This window comes from Puntigrus tetrazona, chromosome 11, assembly GCF_018831695.1.
Source record: "Puntigrus tetrazona isolate hp1 chromosome 11, ASM1883169v1, whole genome shotgun sequence".
Taxonomy (NCBI): domain Eukaryota; kingdom Metazoa; phylum Chordata; class Actinopteri; order Cypriniformes; family Cyprinidae; genus Puntigrus; species Puntigrus tetrazona.
In genome coordinates this window covers 18,026,967-18,048,471 of record NC_056709.1, presented here as the reverse complement: position 1 = coordinate 18,048,471, position 21,505 = coordinate 18,026,967, and the positions used below count along the sequence as shown (strand labels likewise).

Here is a 21,505-nt window from a genome sequence, read left to right as displayed (position 1 = left end):
CAGTACTTTTAAAATGAGGATTCAAATGGGTTATATTTCTTCTTGTACCAAATACCCTTTCATCTCTCTCTCTTTTTTTTTTTTTTATACCTGAAGGAGACAAAGATTCCAATTTCGGAGGCGAGACGGCCGGGTTTGGAAACGCATATCAAAGGGTAGAAAGCCTATAGCTGGCTTAACCAAGGCCTTTTTATCCCCCCCTTAATTCAGACGTAGCGTGATGATGAGAAAATACACCCTTTTCAGGAGCATCGGATGTTACACCTCTAAACTACATATGACCTTTTTGGGGTACTGGGCATCCAGAACCGGTATTCGTGACGGAACCCCTTGCAATTCACAATGGAGATTTAATTTCAGCTGGCAAGCTCAACCTTGAGGGGCTGCGACTGGCTATTGATAACATCATTTGCCACATGATAGAAGTCCCCGGCTATGAAACCGAACGAAACAGACAAAATAGATCTCCAAAGGATTAACCTGTTTGAGCACGCGGTAAAAAAACAAAACAAAAAAAAAACCCCGCTGCGCTTCTAGACGGGCGGGTTGGAGGCGTACAAAAAAAAATTAGAAACCTTCTCGCCCACTTTTTCTTGCCGGGCTCGTCGTTCCAGCGCAGCCGCTCGCTTCAGCACTTGTAAACTATGACATCAGTTAGCTCGGCTACTTGAAAGATCGCGCGCGGGGCCGGGGTGCAGCCGACGCACGTGCGCTGAATAGGCAAGGCAAGTTCGCAATTCTCTTGTCAAATCGATCGCAGCTCGGGAGGAGTGCGCGAGGCGCAGTTATCATCGCAGACTTCCCCATCACTCACAGTCCCAGCGGTTCCGCGGGAAGACAGCTGTTAATAACCTAACAAGCATGTCTGGAACATTATAAGGTCATTAGTCTACTAACCCCCTTATGGATTTACGCACTTCTTTTCTGAGGTTCAAACGCTGACGGCGCTCTTCGCGTTTCCTTTCCCGTCCTCTTTCGTTCGTCTCGCCGGTGATGTGTGGCGAAGAGATTCGCGAAATAATGGGCACGTTCGGTTTGTGAACTCCCCCGTTCTGCTCTCCGCGTAACGGACAGGCGGCTATTGAGCTGGAGCGAGTAGAAAGTGAGCTCGTTTAAAGAGAACATCTGTCTTCAGGACTCCTGCCACGTTTTGAAGCAAGAAGGATGCCCTCGCTTTCATAAACGGAGGTAAACTGCTTTTGGTTCGCTCTTCGGCTTAAACGGCGACATTGATTATTTGTTGCCTGCAAATTGATATTGGCCGGGTTTCCGGAAGAGCTAAGTAGAGAATTAGTCGCACGTAAGTTGCGCGAGTCCCCGAACGCATCGTTATCTGTAGCGCGTAAAGACGGTCCTAAACGAAGTCCTTAACTTAAAGCGTGTCGTTTTATTTGCTTTTCCGCCGTGTTTCTCAGCAAATGGGACGATTGATACATTTTGCGACTACATTGTGACCATGGCAATGCTGCTGTACACCGAAACGATTGTTAAAAAAGTGTTGATAAGCGCATTTAAAGCGATGCTCTGCGGTCTGCGCATGCCACGTGACAAGCTTATATTTACATGACAAGCATGAAGACGTAACTTTGTGTGGGCCTACTTTGATAAAGTAGGCATAAGTAGTAACTAATTGCAATGATGTAATATTTTTAATAATAAAAATGTAAGGAAATTTGTTTAAACTAGACTAGTCACGCAATAGTTTTTTTTCTTCAAATAAATACATATTTTTAACAAATGATTTGAGTGACTGTGTTAAATGAGCGCCTCCCACTCTTTCTTCCTCCTCTTCATCATCCCCTTCTTCCAGTGGCAGGATCACATATTGCATGTTGCATGTTTGCAATACACAGATCTCACACCAAATCTACAAACACACAGCATTCATGGCAATGCTGTTAGGTTTTCTTCCCAAGGAGCACAGCCCGGCACTGAGCTTTTATAATGATCCACACAACGCGCGCTGACAATTATTGTTCTGAAATGTTTAATAACTTTCAGCTCATAGACAAGATGGCGTTCAGTTTTCATTTTGGCGGTATTTTCGCACTATTTGAGAAAACGACCCCCTGGACATGCTGGAAATATACAGTTTTCAGGATTTCTGCGGCATCTTTGAACCCTAAACCTCCTGTAAGCTCTACTTCACAAAGATCTACGCGCCAGTGGAACAATAAGCCGTAAAAGTAACTACGCGTACATATAAATTAGAATATGGATAACATAAAGAATATGGATAGCATAAAGTTCAGATTGAAGAAAGGAAGAAGTCCAGTTCGCCAGACGAGGTAACCATAACAACGGTACTGCGTTTTCCGATCGTAAAACATTATGCATGTGTTGTTTTATGATTTGCGTTTCGCAAATAAACTTATAGCAAACAGTTGCTACTAGTGCCGCTAAGGATTTGCGCACTAGATTATTTTTAAGTTGCCACCTCACCTTAAAGCCGTTTTATTCGCACACTGGATAAAGCACTTTAGCGCGTAAGGAGACTAAATAAACGAGCACCAAGGCTTTCTGAGCTGCTTAGCGACTAACGAAACGGTAACTACCAGAGATTCGCTGATCTGGCGCTTTTAACGACGCTTTGACCGCTCTCTCAATGGAGAGGCGACGGAGCTGCGCGGCTGAAGCGCGGTGTACTGACAGCGCACCAGCCTCCTCACGTCATGTAGTAATTGCTCTTCATCTTCATCTCCACCCCTTTCCCCCATCCCTGCCATTTGCTCTGTCCAATAAGTATTGAGAGCGAGTAATTATTTCCCCTTTGTTTCGCGTCCTCCGCTGCGCGCCGCAGAGACAGTCGTGTCAGTAGTTGAGCCGAGGTTTGGTCGAGAATGTAAAGCGACTTAATTGTCATCGACACTCGCATTAAGAGCCAGGCAGCACAGCTGAGCCCAGCGGAGATTGCTCAGTGAAACCTGTGCGTAAGGAGAAGCTAGGCATGTATTTTTCCAACTCTGTCACACGCACAGTCATCCCTTTCATTTGGGCCTTGAATCACAGTCTTTGAAAGAGATGTAGGAGAGAGAGAGAGAGAGAGAGAGAGAGAGAGAGAGAGAGAGAGAGCATGAGCAAGAGCACATCTGGGCGGCTGCCTGCAGTCCATTGGTTTTCCTTCTTCCGTTTTTCAATAATTCACATGCATCTTTTCTTTTCTTTTTCACACGACAACACGACTTCCAGCTAAAATGATGGAAAATGATCTTGTTTGAGGACATTTATTAATTCGAAATAGACTTGCCACCATGAAGTTTAGGCTAGGTTTTAATATTTATAATAAACCTTCATTTTCATAATAACAGTTAAAGACACTATAAGGCAAACACACACGCGTTATTTTAGGCTAGTTTTAGAATTTTTAGCTTTATTAGTAAACAAAATATTGCTTCTTCTCTTCTTTACTCAGTAAGTGCGTGGGAGGACAAGTCATGTTCATATACCAAGGAGGGAGGGACGTGTTGGGATGGAGAGGGAGAATGAGGGATGCTCGGGGGGATCTCTGATAGATAAGGCACGGATTGTGAGCAGCTCAGCTGGTCAGATCTGCTCTCCGAGCTCTGAGCTGGCATTAGCCGATCCACTCTGTGCTGCCGTGATGGATGGATGCTCTTAGAACGGACAAGGACCGGGGAGAGAGAGGCTGAGCGAGAGAGCATCGCAAAAAGAGAGATGGTGGGAGGGTTATTAAAGAGAAGGGAGGGAGCGATATAAATCGAAAGGGGTGAGAAAGAAATTAATGACGGGGGGAGAGACAGAGTGAGAGATTCACGAGGAACAGAAGGCAGTGATGGGAGAGTCTCTCATCTGTAAATGAGATTGTCCCTGATGGCCATTTTCTCCCCCAGTTCGCTCATTCTTCTTTCCCTCACAAAACTCAATGCTCCGCCGGACGCAGGTCTCAATACCAGACTCCGCAAGCGCTGACAGTGAAAAACGGAGACACTGAAGGGAGTCAGGCCTCGGGAGGCTCTTCGTATTTTCCCTTCTCTCGAGCAGTCGCTTCACGCCACTTGGCCCTGAAACCTTCAAAATGAGGGAGGCCTGGGAGAGGGCACATTAGTCAACAAAAAAGTTTAAGAGAGAAATACATCAAAAGTATGAAATGCTCCTGATTTCAAATCTGGTAAATCCAGCGGCCTGGTCTTTTGCAAATATCAGTGCTCTGCATTGGACCGCTCATCTAGGTAACTGAAACCAGCACTCCTTTCTTTCTCGTTTCATTCAATATCAGTATTAGCGTAATGCTGTTTAGCTGATTTTGTTCATTGTGAATTTTTTTTCTTAGAGCAAACTGCTAATAAAATGCAAAGCTTTATACTAAATGAACATTTTTAAATCATTTCAACCTATCAGTTTCATGCATTTTATTTACTTTTTTGTTCGTTGGGTATCTGTGCCATATGCAAAATAATTATCACTCGTGCGAAATTACTGTACATTATGACCTCTGTCCCTGGAAACCGATCGTCTGCTATTTTGTGTCCAGTTATTTACTGTTTAGTTAAGTATTAAGTTGGCTGAAGAAAGAGTAGTAAGATATAATGTACTAAAAAGAATATTGAAATACATAATTTAAAAAAAACTGACAAAAAGCACCATGGTACAGTATGATCATGATTTTTGGATATGCTTTACAGTAGTGCCATTCGGGATAACTTGTAGTACCACATACATGATATGAATATGGTAATTGTTCAATAACATGGTATCGCATATCAAAGTACCATCTGATACCTTCGCTGTATCAAGGTACTGCTTTTATAAGTGTACTGGCTCATATTCCCATCCATTATTTTTTTTCTTTGACATAGCTTACAGTTTTTACCGTCTGTTCTGATGGTATTAAATAGCGTCCTGCTTTCTGCACTGAGTGGCGGCTTGGATAGGTTTATTCCTCTTAGAATGGATGACACCCATTTCAATGGGATTTGCTTTAAATAACAGGCTAAAGGAAAAAGCTCTTTGGATTTAGCATGGGATACGTCGAATAGGCACACACTTCTGTCTGATCTGAGCAGTGTCAGTGAGAGCTGTCAGGTTTAAATTAAAATATGTTGAAGTGTTACCACACCAGAACAGAAGCCTGCGCTATTGTCTTATAAAAAAACACACACACACGCACATACACAGCACACACAATAACTCCACAGAACATTATAGCCCCAAACCATAGGTTACTCCTTTTAGTGGATTGGGTTGCTTTGGCATAAGGTGAAGCAATACCTTCAGTATTCGGGTTACAACTCTGAATGAAAAGAATAAGCCTATTAAATGTGCATCAGTTTTGTGGCCGGCTTTAAGTGCTTCTGTGGCCCAAGCAAATGGAACAGAAATGTTGCTTTTCAATTGTAGAGATTCTCAGTCAACTCAAAACAGTCTCTATCGATAAAACTTGCTTTGTCTTTTCAGTGGCTCATGTAGGCTTTCAAATGTATTGTGAGATTTAAAAGCCTTAAAAGCAAGAGGTGGAGATTTCTTTATATGCACACCTGTAGAAGAATACAGCTTTGGTAAAAGGAAGGTGAAAAAACTGACTGAGCACAGAATGTAAAGCATTTAAGTTGTAATAAAACGTGTTTCAATGCAATGCAGGTAAACACTTTTAGGAAGAGGCTTGAGCAACAGACAAGAAGAAAAAAAAACAATTTTAATTAGCTAATTTAACAAATTACTATGTCTTAATTAAAAATAATACTCAATAGTAGAGTGTGGAAGCTTTTCTTGCAATTTGGAGGTTTTTCTCAGATATATGTATTTATATTGTTGATTGATTACACAGAACAAAAAATAACTGTGACAGAGAGAGAGAGAGAGAGAGAGAGAGAGAGAGAGAGAGAGAGAATTTAAATTTATATAATTTATATCTATAACCACCCCCACCACACACACACAGCTAATAAATTAAGTTTATGAGGATATATCATATTACATGTCATTTTAATAAACAAGTCACAAGTGCTTTTGTAATTGCAAGCTTACCCTTCTTTCTGAGCCTGATGTTCATGTTTGTATTGTTTATTGTTCTAAACGATGGCTAGCATTATAGTCTGTGTGATTAACTAGAGCTAACTTGCACTGGTTTATTCACTGTATTGAAGGGAGTACATCACTGCGCAGTGTAGGGTTAAGATATTAAGCCTGATTTATTAAAGCAATAAGCCACTCAAGGCCATGCGTTACAGTAAATTTACTACAGCTAAGGGACGTTCTTAGGCTAGAAGTGAAGCAGACTGCTTAAAACCCCTCTAAAAAGTGATAAAATCACTGTAACACCCAGCATCGAGTGTCTTCTTGTGTTCATACACGGGTGCCAGCAGCAAAATCATAAAGACACCACTAGCCTCTAGGCTTTAGGGTTTCGTGCTGGTCTGTCTATGAACATATGTAAATCGAAAGATTTTTTTTTACTGCGCTGAGTAACTCGCGAGTTCGATTAGAGCGCGTGCGTGTTAGCGTGTATAAAAGCCAGTATGTGTGAAAGGGAGAGTAAGTGCAAGAGGTTAGACGGCTGTGCTCCTGAGGGAACACGGCAATACGGTGTCACACTCCAGAGCCCCACAGACAAATTAATTCACTTATTGACACCGCTGACACATCTCAGTGACTTTGTAAAATTAACAATTGATCACACTCACTCGCTCTTTCTCTCCTTTTTTTTTCTGTTCCCGTCTCTGTTTCCCGTCTCTCCTTCGGCCGCTCTCTTTGCATGCCCGGCACGTTTTGTCATTATTATAATTACGAGGCAGGCTGCAGGAGTCTGGTCATTAGCGATAGAGGGGTGTGAGATAATCGGGACAGTGGCCGGCCTCAGCACGCCTTTGCAGGGATGAGGGCAAGGAGAAAGACCCCGGCTCCGACAGCGGCGGACCACTCTCATTGATTGTCTAAATCCACACCCAAACAGGACATAGTGGCAGGGTCACAAAATACAGGGCCGATAATTAGAAAGAGGACAAAAGCAGATAATCGTAATTCGCTGCACACTTTGTGGCAATTCTTTCTTTCGTGAGATCTTCTCATTGGCAGTATGAGACTGGTTTTAGATCAGAATTGGCTAACGCTTGAGGTATGCTCTCGGTGGACTGATCCATAGATCTATGAACTATGATTTTGTGTTGTTACAAATTTTTGGTTGGGGTCTGTTCTCCAGTCAAGTCTTCGCCCTGTATTAACGTTTGGCTATTGTGATTCCCATGTGTTGCTTGGTTTCCAGGTCTTTATTCATACAAACATTTGTTTGTCAAGCATTCAGTTTTTTCTAGTAAAATATCTTTAAAACATTATGATATTAAACAGAGACTACTTATATTTTTTCCTTAGTTGGATATTGGAGTTTCTTTTAAATATCTTTTTTTAAATTAAATTAATTAATGAATGTATTTATTTCTATGGGCTGAACTGATGGTCAGGCTTTTTAGAGTCGCACAGATGGCTGAGAGATGGTGCACATTGTTGTCAGGTGGTAAATGGTGTGAATGTAAAAAAAGAGAAACCCTGACATATGTGCGTGTGTGCGTGTTTTTGCTTGTGTGCAATACATTTGAGAGAAGTGTAATAATGTAGCAGATTGTACTGCTTTGGGGCAGAAAGTTTATTATCCTGTAAGTGCTATAGATACACCATGCCTTCATAAACACACAGGAACCTGTCTAGAGTTATCGTTCAACACACACACACACACTGAAATCTAATTTACAACTTCATTTGTTCACAATTAATTATTTTACATATTTTACATTTTTTGGTGAAACTCTTATAAAATGTGCTTTTAGAAATTGAATCTTTGAGGAGCTCTCCAGAATGGCTTGGTTAATTTGTCACCGAATTTACACTAGCTGTCATACAAACCATACAAACAACAAGGAGAGTTTTAAAAAATTAACATATGGGCTGAATACAATAGCTAGTAAATGATGCAGCGAAGCGTCTCATTGTGTTAAAATGAGGTCATCACGGTGAACTTCATGGAGCTTGTACATCAGAGCAAAGCTAATTGGACAGTTAACAGCATCTGTGCCGTCTCAAGACGATGCCGTGAGAAGCAGATCCTCAGCAAATGAGCTCAAACTTCAGCTTAGCTCTAACTCCACATCTGATTCAGAGGGCTTAAATGTGATGTGTTAAAATCATACGAGGAAGACGCACAGGTGCTTTTTTAAGTTATAAGGCAAGCGTGCATGCTCACACGTAAAGACCCTGGAAGGAAAGACTCTGGTTACAGCTATTTCTTTTTACTGGGTCTGTGAGGAAATGGAAGAGAGGGAAAAAACGGTCTGGTGGAGTCATTGGATCTAGGAGACTGTGACTCCAGTCTGAGCAACAGGCTGTGGATGGGACTTAAGTGCAATGAAGATCAATTCTTCTGTAACTTTAACTCGGTACCCTTGTCATCATATTACCCTGGGGCTTGATACAAAAACTGTAGAGAGCTCAGGGCTGTATTACATCCAACAGCAAAGATTTGCATAGATCGTTTTTTTAATAATCTGAAGTATACTTGCTTAGAAATGATTTTAGTAAAAATAGGGTTAATTAGTTAACAATATGAGCTAACACAAACTAATAATGATTTTTACAGCATTTAATTTCAGCATTTACTAATGCATTAAGTTGTGTTTGTTAACATTAATTACTGCACTGTGAACTAACATGAACCAACAATGAATGATTGTATCAAAGATGAATAAATAGTATAATAAATGTACTGTTCATTGTTTGTTCATGTTAGTTAACACATTAACTAATGTTAACAAATTACACTTTATTGTAAAATGTTACCAATAATTCTGTGCCACAAGAAGTACTATTCACTATATATACCTCTGCAAATCATTAGCTAATTATTAATTAAAGCAGACAGCGGGACGTTTAAAGGCATGGTTTTGGCCCAGTGTGGTAATTAACGTATGAATTTACTTTATTAGTTAATATAGTATGTTGTAATTGCATTATGATATTGATTACTTAATCGATGAATCACATAGAATGTTCATTAGCTGCTGATGCAGTAATCATTAATAAACGGTTTAGTTCATCATGAGTTATACATTAACATTAACTCATAATTATCTGTGCATTAGTTAAGCATTATTTGATGCATATTTGTACACCCACATTGTAAAGTTTTACCAAAATGCAAATAAGAAAATCTTGTCTATCCTAACGTCCTGTAACAGTACAGACTTTGAGGCATTGCTGTTTTTTAATATATGCAACTGTGGACCACAAATCCAGTCATAAGTGTCAGTTTCTTGAAATTAAGATTTGTACGTTATCTAAAAGATGAATAAATAAGCTTTTCGTTGGTGCATGGTCTATTAGGATATGACAACATTTGGCTAAGATACAACTATTTGAAAATATAGAACCTGAGGGTGCAAAAAATTGTAGGAAATTTTCATTTAATAATTTAATGGTACATGTTCGATAATCGATATCGTAATGATTTTTGGCATAAAAGAAAAATGTATCACTTTGAACCATACTATGTATTGTTGGCTATTGCTATAAATGGACCTGTGCTATTTATGGTCCAGGATCACAAATCATTTTGCGGCATAAGGGTGGCTGGATCGTGTCAGAATCTCCAATTTAGAGCAAATGATTTGCAGAAGTAAATTTTTTGATGTACATTTATTAATCTGTAATCATGCGACGTAATTATCAAAGATACAGACTCTTTGCAGCTTTGGAAACTGCATTCAAAATCTGAATGAGCAGTATGCACGGGAATGTGTGTGCGTGCGCGTGCTCTTGTGTGTGAAAAGGTAGATGTGTTTATATAGGCTTATGTCGTCTTGTAGATTAAACTTTGCGAGAAAATCTCTCACTGTTCCAATAGTCTCAAAAATAATCACAGGCGCGCGCACACGCACACACACAAACTCGTAAATACATATTGAAATGAGATGCTGTATAGTGCAGGGTGGGGAAAATTGCCTGCTTATCTCCAGTAATATCGGCTGAGCGAGAGCTGATGTACTCATCTGCAAACACACTGATACGGCAGGGCCAGCGGTGCGGAAACTCCCCGCGTCCGTTCGGATTGGCTGTCGGAGCTTTACTGCGAGCTTCCCCGCAGATGCTTGTGCACATAAACGCACGCACCAATATTGCCTGGAGACGTGGGAATGCAGCAGGCTGGAAATATTTCAATGAAAAGCCAGATAAATGCACCGGAGGCCTCGGCCTCCCACCGCATTTCAATATTGTGCATTTTTCCAGAAATCTGAGATGCTTTTAAGAACTTCTGTTGGGTCTTCACACCATTCGGGCTCATTTTCAGTTGGGCCTCTCATCGGAGAGATAGAGTTGTTTTGCAGGGATTCATTTTTCTGCTCTGTTTGAGCTCCGGAGCATGAAATGGTGTATTTAGGATCAGGTCTGTTGTTGCAAATGGCTCGTATGTGTACGTGCGTGTTAGTGAAAGAGAGAGAGAGAGCAAAAATGAGTGAGACAGCGAACGGGCAAAAGAAACCACAGCAACCAAAATGTTCCAAAAACCTTTTACCATTGTTCTCTTAAAGCTTTGAAACAGTTCAGAGCGTTCGCTAAACATTTAAAGCATCCATTTTTTTCAAAACCAAAAGAATTGTGGTTATGCAAATCAACCCGTTTTACAATTTTCTCAAAACTACGGGAACGTCACTTTGGAATAATTCTCTCAATAGAACATTTTGTAACAAGTAGAACATACATGACATTGTTTTTTCACACAAAAGGAGGTCATTTATTAAACATTTGTTGAAAACAATGTGGACTTCATACTCCTGTCCAGCAGGTGGTAAAAATGGAAGAAATTCTTCTAGTGCTTTTTCTAGTGTTTTCGCTGCAGTTGGCAAATGCAAAAAGTGTATTTTTTCCAGCTGCTGTACTGGAGTGTGAAGCACTGCATGGCTCACAGGAGAGCAATGGCGTCTGCCAAGATTTCACAGCACAATTGCAATCATGTTGTTTTTCACTAAACATCACTGAAGCAGTTCAGTCAGCCACATACTTTTTTTTTTTTCTTTTGGCCGACACTCTTGAGTTACAATGTACTACCATTGCAATTTTGCGAGTTTGTAAAGATGAAAGAAAGTCATACAGGTTATTTTAGAACATGAGGGTACGTAAATGATAACAGTATTATAAGTATGTTTAAGTTATAGCAAACCGTTATTAGGTTGATTTTCCCCAAAAAATGTAAACACAGCTGCTCTATATTACTCTCAAAACTTTGCTGCCTGTTTAAAAATGCTGATAGTGTACAGTTTGTTCAGTGTGTTCTACTTTATCTTTTTTCTTAATGAAAAAGGTGAACAGTTTCCCCAAACAGTAAGCTGCTTGGTTTGGAAGTGGATTCTGTGTGAGCTGTGCTTCATACATTGCTATTTTTACCAATGAAATTTCACAGAAATGTCACTAATGTGATTGCACCTTTTGTCAGGGTAGTGCCATATTTCATTTTTGACAGGAATGAAAACAATGTTGTGGGGGATAGGAGTACAGTGTGTTCAGTGGTTACGTCCAGTGTTGTTTCATCAATTCAGCTCGTGCAACATTTTTCCAAAAAACCTTAAGTGGACAAAAACTCCATGAAACAATTTAAAAAGTTGTAGGTATTGAAAATTACATGATCTAGACCTTTGTACAGTGCGTGTCAATGTAAAGGCTGCAGTCTATCCCTCGCAGCCTCGTTTCCCTCAGATTAAGTTCAGCTGATCGAACAGCTGACTCAACGCTAAACGTACTGTTTTGCAGCGCTTCCCCCAAAAATCTAATTAAGGAAATGAGCCGTGTTGAGAAAAGGAGACGCAACACAAGACTCCCAAAAATTAAAGTTCTGGACCATTGCAAAACAGTATGATTTTTTTTTTTGTACATACAGTGGTCAAAACTGGTTACCAGCGTTCTGCAAAATGTCAGGAGAAAGTAATTCATACTTGTTTGTGATGTCTTATGGGGGCAGAAATGATGACAATTTTCTTTTCGCCATTAAAGACAACTCATTAAATGGGCTAGTTTTTACATGCGTAAAATGAAATATGCAGTCTAGCTAAAGCCTCTAAAACTAAAATCTAAAATCTATCTAAACTGCCATAATCATTTATACCTGATTGACTGAGTAACAGGTAAACAAGCAGTTAAAAACAAACCAATAGTTATTTCCTCAATTAGTATTTCACGTTATTGGAAGACCGATGTGTCAAGAAGTCTAAAAGGGTTTTATTATCATCAGCCAGCCAGGCATGTAATATTGGAGTCCATTTCATTTTGGTGCACCCCATTTTTGAGAGACTCGGAAATTCAATTCACAATTCACTGGTCAATTTAAATGACTCCGTCTAGCAGGGACTGTACAGTCGGGTTTGTGCTTTATATTCGACGGGAAAATGGGCCAAGTATTCCACCTTGGGATGTGTGCCGTCTCACCTGCATGTGTGTTTATATTTAATGCTTCAATTGTGAGATCCAGGCAGCAGATGACAGCATTAAATGCAGGGCACAGTTCTCTATCTTAGTCAGAGGTGGCTTTGAGCCGGTGCATGTCAATGAAGCGCGATTGTGCGCGTCTGCATGTGCGCATGGCTTTGTGTTTGTGATTAAGGTTAAGCCAAATGCAAATCAAAGCAATCTCCAGACAGACGTTCCTACGAAGACCGCCCCACTCCATGTAATGATCAACTTGGTCTGTACTGCTGAAGAGTCCTTCAGTTAATACGCTGATAAATAGGGCACACACACACACACACACACATGAGCAAACACATGTGCATTTGCATAAGTTTAGGACAATTAGAGGTGTTGCGTGGGAAGATCCGGTTGACAGTGACAGGCTGAATTAATATGTCATGACTGTTGACAGGAGTTTATGCGTGTAAAGGTGCGCAGTCAACTTTTGTGTGCATCCTTTAGCGCTCTAGTGTGAGTTTCTCTAATGAATGTGGCAGAATACAAAGATGCTGGTAATGCTGTTAGGTGTCTGTCTGTGTAAAGAGAATGGATAGTGCGCTGCTTTCAGTGGCTCACCATGTCTAATTATGAATCACACACACACACACACACGCTCATGCTAATGCTGGATGTGCTTTTGGATGAAGTACTAATTCAAATGCACACTTTATGAGCTCCTCATCCACTCCTATAATGAAAACACCAGTGCAAGTGTATGCGATGTATATCAGTGATATGCAACGTTCATACTGTATATATCAGAATAGTCACATCAACACTTTCACTGTTTTTATAAATCACTAAAAAGCACGATTTATTTATTTCGTAATATATAAAAAATGAATATGAATACTTTTTATTTGTGCATTAAAATGTGTATTAAAACATCTCTTATTCTTATTTTCATTCAAAGCAATTCCCATTGTATCCACAAGGGGACAGAGTGACACTTCAATGTGCACAATCACTCATTCAGATCTGCGGGGAAATCTCTAAAAAACATGTCCAAGTGATGTCGCTTCAAAAGCAGTGTTAATAATAAAAACACTTTACATATAGAAACCATTTGAGATTTTTCAGATTCAATTTTATGACAATTAAAGATATTTCTATCCATTTTTATATTGTAATGCATCTGGGTGTCTTACCGGTTACGGCAGGGGTGCATAATTATCATAAAATATTTAAATGTGAATGTGCCTCACATAATAAGTCAAGCGAGCACAATAATTCAAGTGCATATATCTGACATTAATGGTTGCAGACAATATAGATGCTAGTGATGGTACATTTCTCATACTGTCATCTGTGCGCTAGGGGCTAAGGTTTTTTTTTTTGTGGTATTCATTTTACTATCAAGGTAAACAAGTCAAGTAGGAATTTGACCTGTGGCCACGTTTAGTTATGGGCATGTTCACCGTGCACGTGTGCAACTGTGTATTGGCCTGGCTATACGTATGAAAGCCAGTAAAAGAGAGTATGAGTGTGTGTGTGTGCGATTGAACTTGCAAGATCGGTGGTCTCTGCGAGTGTGTGATGTGCTTGTGAGATCACTTGGAGCCTAGGGGTAGGTGAACTACAGTAAACAATATATCAGTCCCATCTCTGTGGCCCCACCGCCTGCGTGCGTGTGTGGGGTTGCCTTTGAAGAACAGGGGTTGCATCGGGCCCTGAGGGTGGATATCCCTCTCTGAAGCTGCCCTTCTTCTGCTCACCCCATCTCTATTTCTCTCATGCCCCGCTCCATCAGGACTTTCATTCCTCTCTCCCTCTCTGTCCTCAGACCTTCCATCTCATCTCATCTCAGGTCTTTTTTTACTTCTTTGCCTCCAATCTCACATTTCATCTGTGCTGTTCTATTATCATATTCTTGTTTTTATTTTCTCGCCTATATGTGGGTGTTTCTTGAACAAAGGGAAATTTAGGTGGCAGGGTTACTTTTAATTTAAAACTCGAAGACGTATTTTTGCTTTTATCACATGAAGTTCAGGCAGAACCTGATTTTGCTGAGTGCGCTGACCCTGAAACAACACTGTGATTAGCCAATCAGATTTGAAGAACCAATTTATATTTTTTGTGAAGTTTAGGCTTACAATCAGTGTTTGTTGCTTGTACATCAGTGTCATTCATTTATCATTTCCTCTGATTTTAAGCATTACTCATGGGTAAGGTTAGGTTTAGGTGTAGAGAGATGGTCAACACTTATATTTTTGGATTAAAATATTGTTCCAGGATTAATATGTTGATCCAAGAACATACCAGCAATATCAAGATGTGCTGAAGGTCACATAACAGTTTTGTAAAGATTTTAATTAATTTATTGTGTTGTTTAACCTTTTCCCAAACCCAGGCTTTCAGTTGTAAAATATTAATGCCCATCATAAAAATATGAATTGTTAAAATATACATTTTATGATAACGTAAACAAAAGAGGGAAATCCTTTCAATATATATTTTGTGAAAATTATATTATTATACAATTTACAGCAGTCTCTCAGTTGTGCTGTTATGCCCATTTATTTTAATTAGATTTTTTTCTTAGATTTTTGTTTTGTAGATTTTTTTAGTTAAATCATAACTGCCCCTCAGTTATCATTTTGATTTATTTTACCTATAATTTTTTTTCACAAATTACAACAGTAACTGTTTTCGATGTTAATTTTAGGATTAAATTAACATTTTTTTTCACAAATAACAATGGTCCTTGGTTACATTTTTTTTTTACATTTACTTAGTTTACATTTTCCTTTTTAAGGAAATAACATTTGTTTATTATGAGGAAATTACCCTTAAAATATCCTTTTGTCATGCATGTATATCCATGCTAGTAAATGAAATTAAATATGGGTTTGAAAAGTGACCTGTGTTTTCAAATCCGATTGCTCAGAAGACCAAAAGTGTCCATAGTTGAAGAGAAGCACATGTACTGCTTTTTGCCTCATTTGACCTCATCCCTCTCCTCCTTCCTTCTGTCTTCTCAGGATCTGAACAGTGATTGAGGAAGCGAGTGAAGGCAGAGGAGGACAAAGAAGGAGACATGGCCGGCTCACAGGGAAGAGAGTGAACAGAGAACACAGGACAGAAAGGTAACACAGCTGATGTCTCCTCGCAACCTTGAGGCAGACTGTGACTTATGTTTATACTTCTCAACCCTCTCCCTCACCTCCTTTCTTTCTCTCTTTGTCCTGGTCTGTCTCTAGATGAAGCTGTGGGGGCAGTCGCTGTGGCCATTACAGGTTGTAGTCTTGGTCACCTTGGTAATGTGCTCATGCCAGTCGGTTTCTGCGGGTACACGGAGTCTGCGGGGACACACAGGTATGTCAAAGCCCTGTTGGCTTAATTACTGCAGAGTAACACAAAGCAGATCATCTGGTTTACTCTCACACTGCAAGTCTAAAGCTCAGAAGACTGTCATCCATAAGTTCTTCTCCTGCCTTGTTAATTAAACGGGTAAAAGTTGAAAATGACCTTTGATGAAGTTTGTAACACAGCTCTAAGTGAATGAAAACATCAGTGTGCAAAGTTATTGTCTCTCAAAAGAAAGAGTCGATTGTGAATCATTGAAATGAACCGTTTTTTTTTAAAACGAGTCCCAAGCTGTTTATGTTCATGTCAGCATTTTAAATATTAGCATATATTAACACTTTAACACAATGTTATCTGTATAATGTTATGTGCAGATTTTCAACTTTGTGGCAGTGATGAAATGTATAAGGAAAGCTACAATGATAGCAAAACATTCTACCCATTTTTTGTTAAACGAATTAGAAAAATTGCCTTTATAGAGCAATGAATTTTTTTTCCCCCCTTTGTCATTTGGTTATTTGAATAATGATTGACAGTAAGGTTATTTCTCTATTATAGATGTATTGTGTTGTGAATAAATTGAATGCGTATCTTGTATTAACTGTGGTAGCAAAGGCAGATGAGAACAAATGAAGTTTAATATATACATAAAAACGATCAAAACTAATTTACACCCCAAATAATACATGCATTCTGATAAATTAATAATTCTAAGTGCTTTAAAGCTGACATAATCATAAAAAAAATCTATATATAAATGTTTATATCCATTTTTTAAGTGTTAAATCAAGCCCCTTTCTATCTACAAGCCAAGGAAAACGTGAAAAAGATTAACCAGGCAAGCCTTTTTCTGCAAGCCTCTGAAAAAACAAGCACGTTTAATTTCCTCCCCTAGTGACAAAGGGATCTCTTAATAATATTACCACCCCATAATGTGTAAGTTTCCATCCAAGGCTCTGTCGTTTTGATTTTGCAAGCGACAAAAGTGTTCCAGTTTAAATATCATGGCAAAAGTTCGAGCAAAATATGCTAACTGAGCCTCAGAGGAGACTAGAGAGAAGAATTTCATTTATTTATGTATTCAGTAGTTTACCTTTACAGACATAATTAACCCACTGTTTTTGTAACTCATGTGTATTTAATGTAAACTTGTGTGTGAATGAGAACTTACTTTAGTACATACATGATTTGACAGCCTGTTTCCATCACATATGTTTTTAGAAGGTATGAGCTTTAATGGTGTAAATCTATTCTGGTAAAGGGGGCGGAGAGTAGCAGCTAATTTGCATTTAAAAGGACAGGCACGAAATTCAGCCATTTTTGCTTTCGCTCAAAATATTTCAAGTTAATAGAATTAATGATCTGTGGGGCATTTTGAGCTGAAACTTCAAAGACACATTCTGGGGACTTTTACATATTGCACAAATGGGCATAATATGTTTTCTTTTTGCTGTTAAAATAATTTATTTGTAATAATTATTCCACTTGTCTCGGTGACTAAGCTAACCAATTAACTACCATTAGAGACTGCATTACTTTCATTCTCTTTTTAACACGTTTCACCGTGTTTAAATCCAGTCCTATACAAAAATTGTGTCGAAAAATCACAATAAAGTCCCAATAAATGTAAACGTGACATCGGTAAACCTTTCAGTTTGTTTTTGCAGCCCATGAAGGACATTTAACATGGCTTGACCTCTAATATAAACACACAATTACCGTTATTGTCAGCGCTGTCCTGTTCAGGAGATTAAACGCAGGTCGTTTGCACCCGTATCATATTTATATGATAGTGCTCCTGCCCCGCAGTAATATTAAAATGGACAGCAGCGAAGTCACTCTTTTCATTAGATTTCATTCCTCCGCAGTAAGGAGTTTTAAGCAAAGCGACAATTCAGTAATGACTGTATTAATATGTATGATCTTAAATGGTCAGGTAATAAAATCGTCACACCTCTGCGTGCCTCTACACACACACACACACACACGGATACAGACCTACCCATCTTTGCGGAAAAAAGAAGGAGGGTAACTAAAATAATGTCCACTTCCCCCCACTAATTGACACCCACGAGCTAACTAATTCTGATTTGCATAATTCATGAAAGCTTCCCTCATGGTGACGAAGTGACCAGCAGTACATAAATATTTTAGCATGCCAAAAGGTCAAACTCCGGCTCTTTCGCTGAATCATTCATATTATGCAAAGTCCTTCCCCAATGTCAGTGTTGCTCCTGCTAATTATCACACTTTCTTTAATTACGACTTCTCTTTGTTTAGTTGTTGCTAATGCAAGGTGACCTTTTTGCCGGCACAGAAATGCCACCAGCATCTCGAGTTGGTCTGACTGATGATGTTACTTTTCATTTTGACGGGGAGAAGAGGTTACTTTTCTAACTGAGGTGTTTTTAATCAGCTCTCTGCTAATTACAGCAGCGGCGTGTTGCGAAGGTCACCGGAGTTTTCACATTTCATATACCACCAAAGTGGATGTCATTACTCGTTTTAGCCTTATCCTTAATTTCAAGGAAGATTCTCGCTAATTGGGGAAAAACTTGTTGTTTGTTGTGAAATTGCACATTTTCGGTAGGACAAAAGAAAACGGCGAAGTGTTGGCAAAAACAGAAAATTGCTTTGCCAGCGCTTTTCATTGATTCGTTGCTCGGTTATTTGCCATGCGGTGTCTATGTTGAGGAAAGTTTCAGAGTTACTTTTTACATCAAGTCGCTGCACAAAGCAGCTATTTGTACCTCGATAGTCTAGAACCTGACCTGACTACAAAAAAAAGAAAAAAAAGATTTAGATGTTGGAAAAGTGGGTTGCGAAATAAAGCGTGTTTTTTTTTTTTTTTGCACAGGTGACCAGGCTTAAAAGAATCAATCAAAAGCAAGTTGAAAAAATGTGTTATATTATTATATTCAAATTAAGTATTCTCTATTTAAATGGTCACTTTCCGTATGTTTATAATGTATAATATTTTACTATAAAATATATTTTTATATCATTCACTAAGCTTGGGGTTAATGATTTTTAAAGAAATGCAAAAACACCCATAAAATCGTAAAAGGAGTTTAAAGGCAATAAACATGGAGATGTTTACTTATGAATTTACATATAAATCTATACATATTAAAATAATATCTACTCGAGCACTTCTAACTTTAATATTAAATAAATAAAGCCTTCTAACTCTAGATTTGCACTCTATTAATTTTACTAAATGGTTGTTTTCTTAAAAAAAAATAAAATAAAAACTAGCCTCTCTAATCTTTTTGTATTCTATTTGTTTTCTTTTTATTTATTATACAATTAACAAGTAAACAAAGGCCTCTAATACTAACTTGCTATATCGTTTTCTTTCATTATATAATAAAAAAAACCCTTGCTACGTGTACTGCGTTAAGCTAACAGAGACTTTTTTATAGCAAAGTATATAATTTATCATTGCTCTTTTGATTGCATTGTCCTCATTTGTAAATCACTTTTGATAAAAGCATCGGCTAAATGACTAAATGCATTAAATTATTCAAATGACTACGTTGTTACAGTAATTACAATAACTGGGCACTGAACGTACCCCTAACCCTAACCTTACATTTTTGAGTACTTTCTCAGATAAGTAGACTAAGTGCAAGTGCATGTACTGTAAAGTGCAACCTATAATAATTGATCAAAAATGACAGTAAACACATTTATATTTAAAATGAAGTCGGTTCCTTTGAACCTTCAAAAAATATGCAGTATTTTAAGGAATTTTTAACTATGATGATGTTAAAAAGAAATGTTTATTGAGCACATCATGTGACACAGGAGTAATAATAGGATTTTTTTTTAAATGATATTACATAAAAAATAATAAAATGTATTATGTAAAATATTTATGTGTATGTCTTAATCATGTAACGATATTACCTTATTATATTATATTATAAGTATTACACAAAATCTCAGCAGCGCAATGCTAAAATTTTCCAATTAATAAGCAGGCTTTGTCACTTGTACCTCGAGATGAGCAAGTTCATCATTGCAGTGTAACTTGTGGCCACATGGTGGCTCCGAAGCTCTATAAATGCCAGTACAGGAATAAGCCCTCATGTGTCTGAATGAGAAACAGTAATGGGTCATTTGTAAAGTTCTCCTGTGAAAACATGGACACTAATGGGAACGGATGGTCTGAATCTCACCCAAACGAGGCAAGGGCCATTGACTGATGGTTGACACTAAAACCAGACACTATAACTAACAACCACTTTTTCTTGTCTTGCGTGTCCTGCCATGCTTGTCCACGCTTGCAGGTAAATAGAGACAATAGCGTGTGAGCGGCTGCCTTTGTTCCTGTCTGCTGTAATAGGCCCTTATATAGCCAACACCGAAGGCCAACAAAGTCCCAGCGCGTATTGCATTTAATGAGTATACACACATTCTCCATGCCTACGCGAACCATTCGTAGCCATTTTTGACACACCGCTTCAGCCTCCATATAGTACAGTGTGTCAAAGTGAGTCGCCTGGAGCCAAAGGACACCCACTCTGAGACCTCATTTGTGTTATGTGAGCTGTGCTTTGGTCTGTGTCAGTTCTGTCCGTTCTTACACTCATGACATAAAGATTAAACACAAAAGTTCAAACGTCCGTGCAACATTGTTCAAGACTGTGTGTGACATTTGACACATCCAATTAAAAACAACAGCTAACCTGGAGCTATTACCTGGTGGTGTGTGTCAGCCGGGCTCGAGTAGTACGTTACGGGGGTTCTTGTTAGAAAGCTTGTTAGTTTCTTTTTGTGTCACCTTGCACATTTAATTCCGTCATGGACTTAGACGTTCGTCTGTAACTGCGTGGTTCTCTTTTGAACCAGTCATCGCATGAGGTGTTATTTTATGAATTTCACATCCTGAATGCTTCATTTTAAATTAGTAAAAAGTTACGGACGGGCAGATGGAAAGCAGTGCGGTACAGCTACTGGAAGCAAAACGTTTCTGCACAGTGCTGTAGCCAATGGTTTTAACTTTTTATTCATCCTGGTGAAAAAAGTATAAGGTTTTCACAAAAATAGAAAGCAGTAGGTTACAACTATTTTCAACATATGTCTTTTTCTGTAAGTAGCACATCAACATATTAGCATAGTTTCTGAAGACTGGAGTAATGATGCTGAAAATGTAGATCAGAAAATAATGAATAAAACACTATAAATAAATTACATGTTTTTTACATTTTTTTATTGCAATATTTCACTAATATTTTTTAATAAACAAATGCAGACTTTGTGAGCATGAGATACTTCTTTAAAAAACAAAATCACATTAATTTCACATTGATAAGCATTTAAAAATTTGGAGATAAACAGAATGTTTTAAATCATAAAAAAACGTTTAAAATGTTTAACTAAAGAAACGTCAGGAAAAATCAAGAGTTTTGGTCACTGTACAAATATGATAACTTCAACTGATAACATCATTTGCTAATCAAATACAGAAATAAGCAAAATAATTTTTATAGACTTGTAAGTATCTCATATGTTAGCATGTGTTTGAGACTATGCTCTTGTCATTATCTTAATAAACATTCATGTGATTTCAGTAAGTTGTATGTGCTTTTGCATCTGTAAAGCCTCTTTGGATTATTATGTTTTTTATGTTTTAATGTAATTAATCTTACATGGACAGTCCTGCTCTTAGTGCATAATTTCTTAAGTCGCAATCAACCAAGTTCCTTCAAACCAAGTCACAAAATGTCTGCCCTTTTGGTGCTGTCACGCT

General features: G+C 38.4%; 1 protein-coding gene across 1 annotated transcript in view; it reads left to right on the top strand.

The window, feature by feature from the left end:
- Positions 1 to 589: 589 nt before the first annotated feature.
- The window catches only part of tafa4b (TAFA chemokine like family member 4b), a 39,394-nt gene continuing 18,478 nt past the window's right edge, over positions 590 to 21,505 (top strand). Inside the window, exons 1-3 of the mRNA XM_043251597.1 lie at positions 590 to 1,188; positions 15,423 to 15,527; positions 15,642 to 15,756. Of these exons, the coding sequence (XP_043107532.1) occupies positions 15,642 to 15,756 (115 nt within the window). The 5' untranslated portion in view covers positions 590 to 1,188; positions 15,423 to 15,527. The remainder of the gene's footprint in view (positions 1,189 to 15,422; positions 15,528 to 15,641; positions 15,757 to 21,505) is intronic.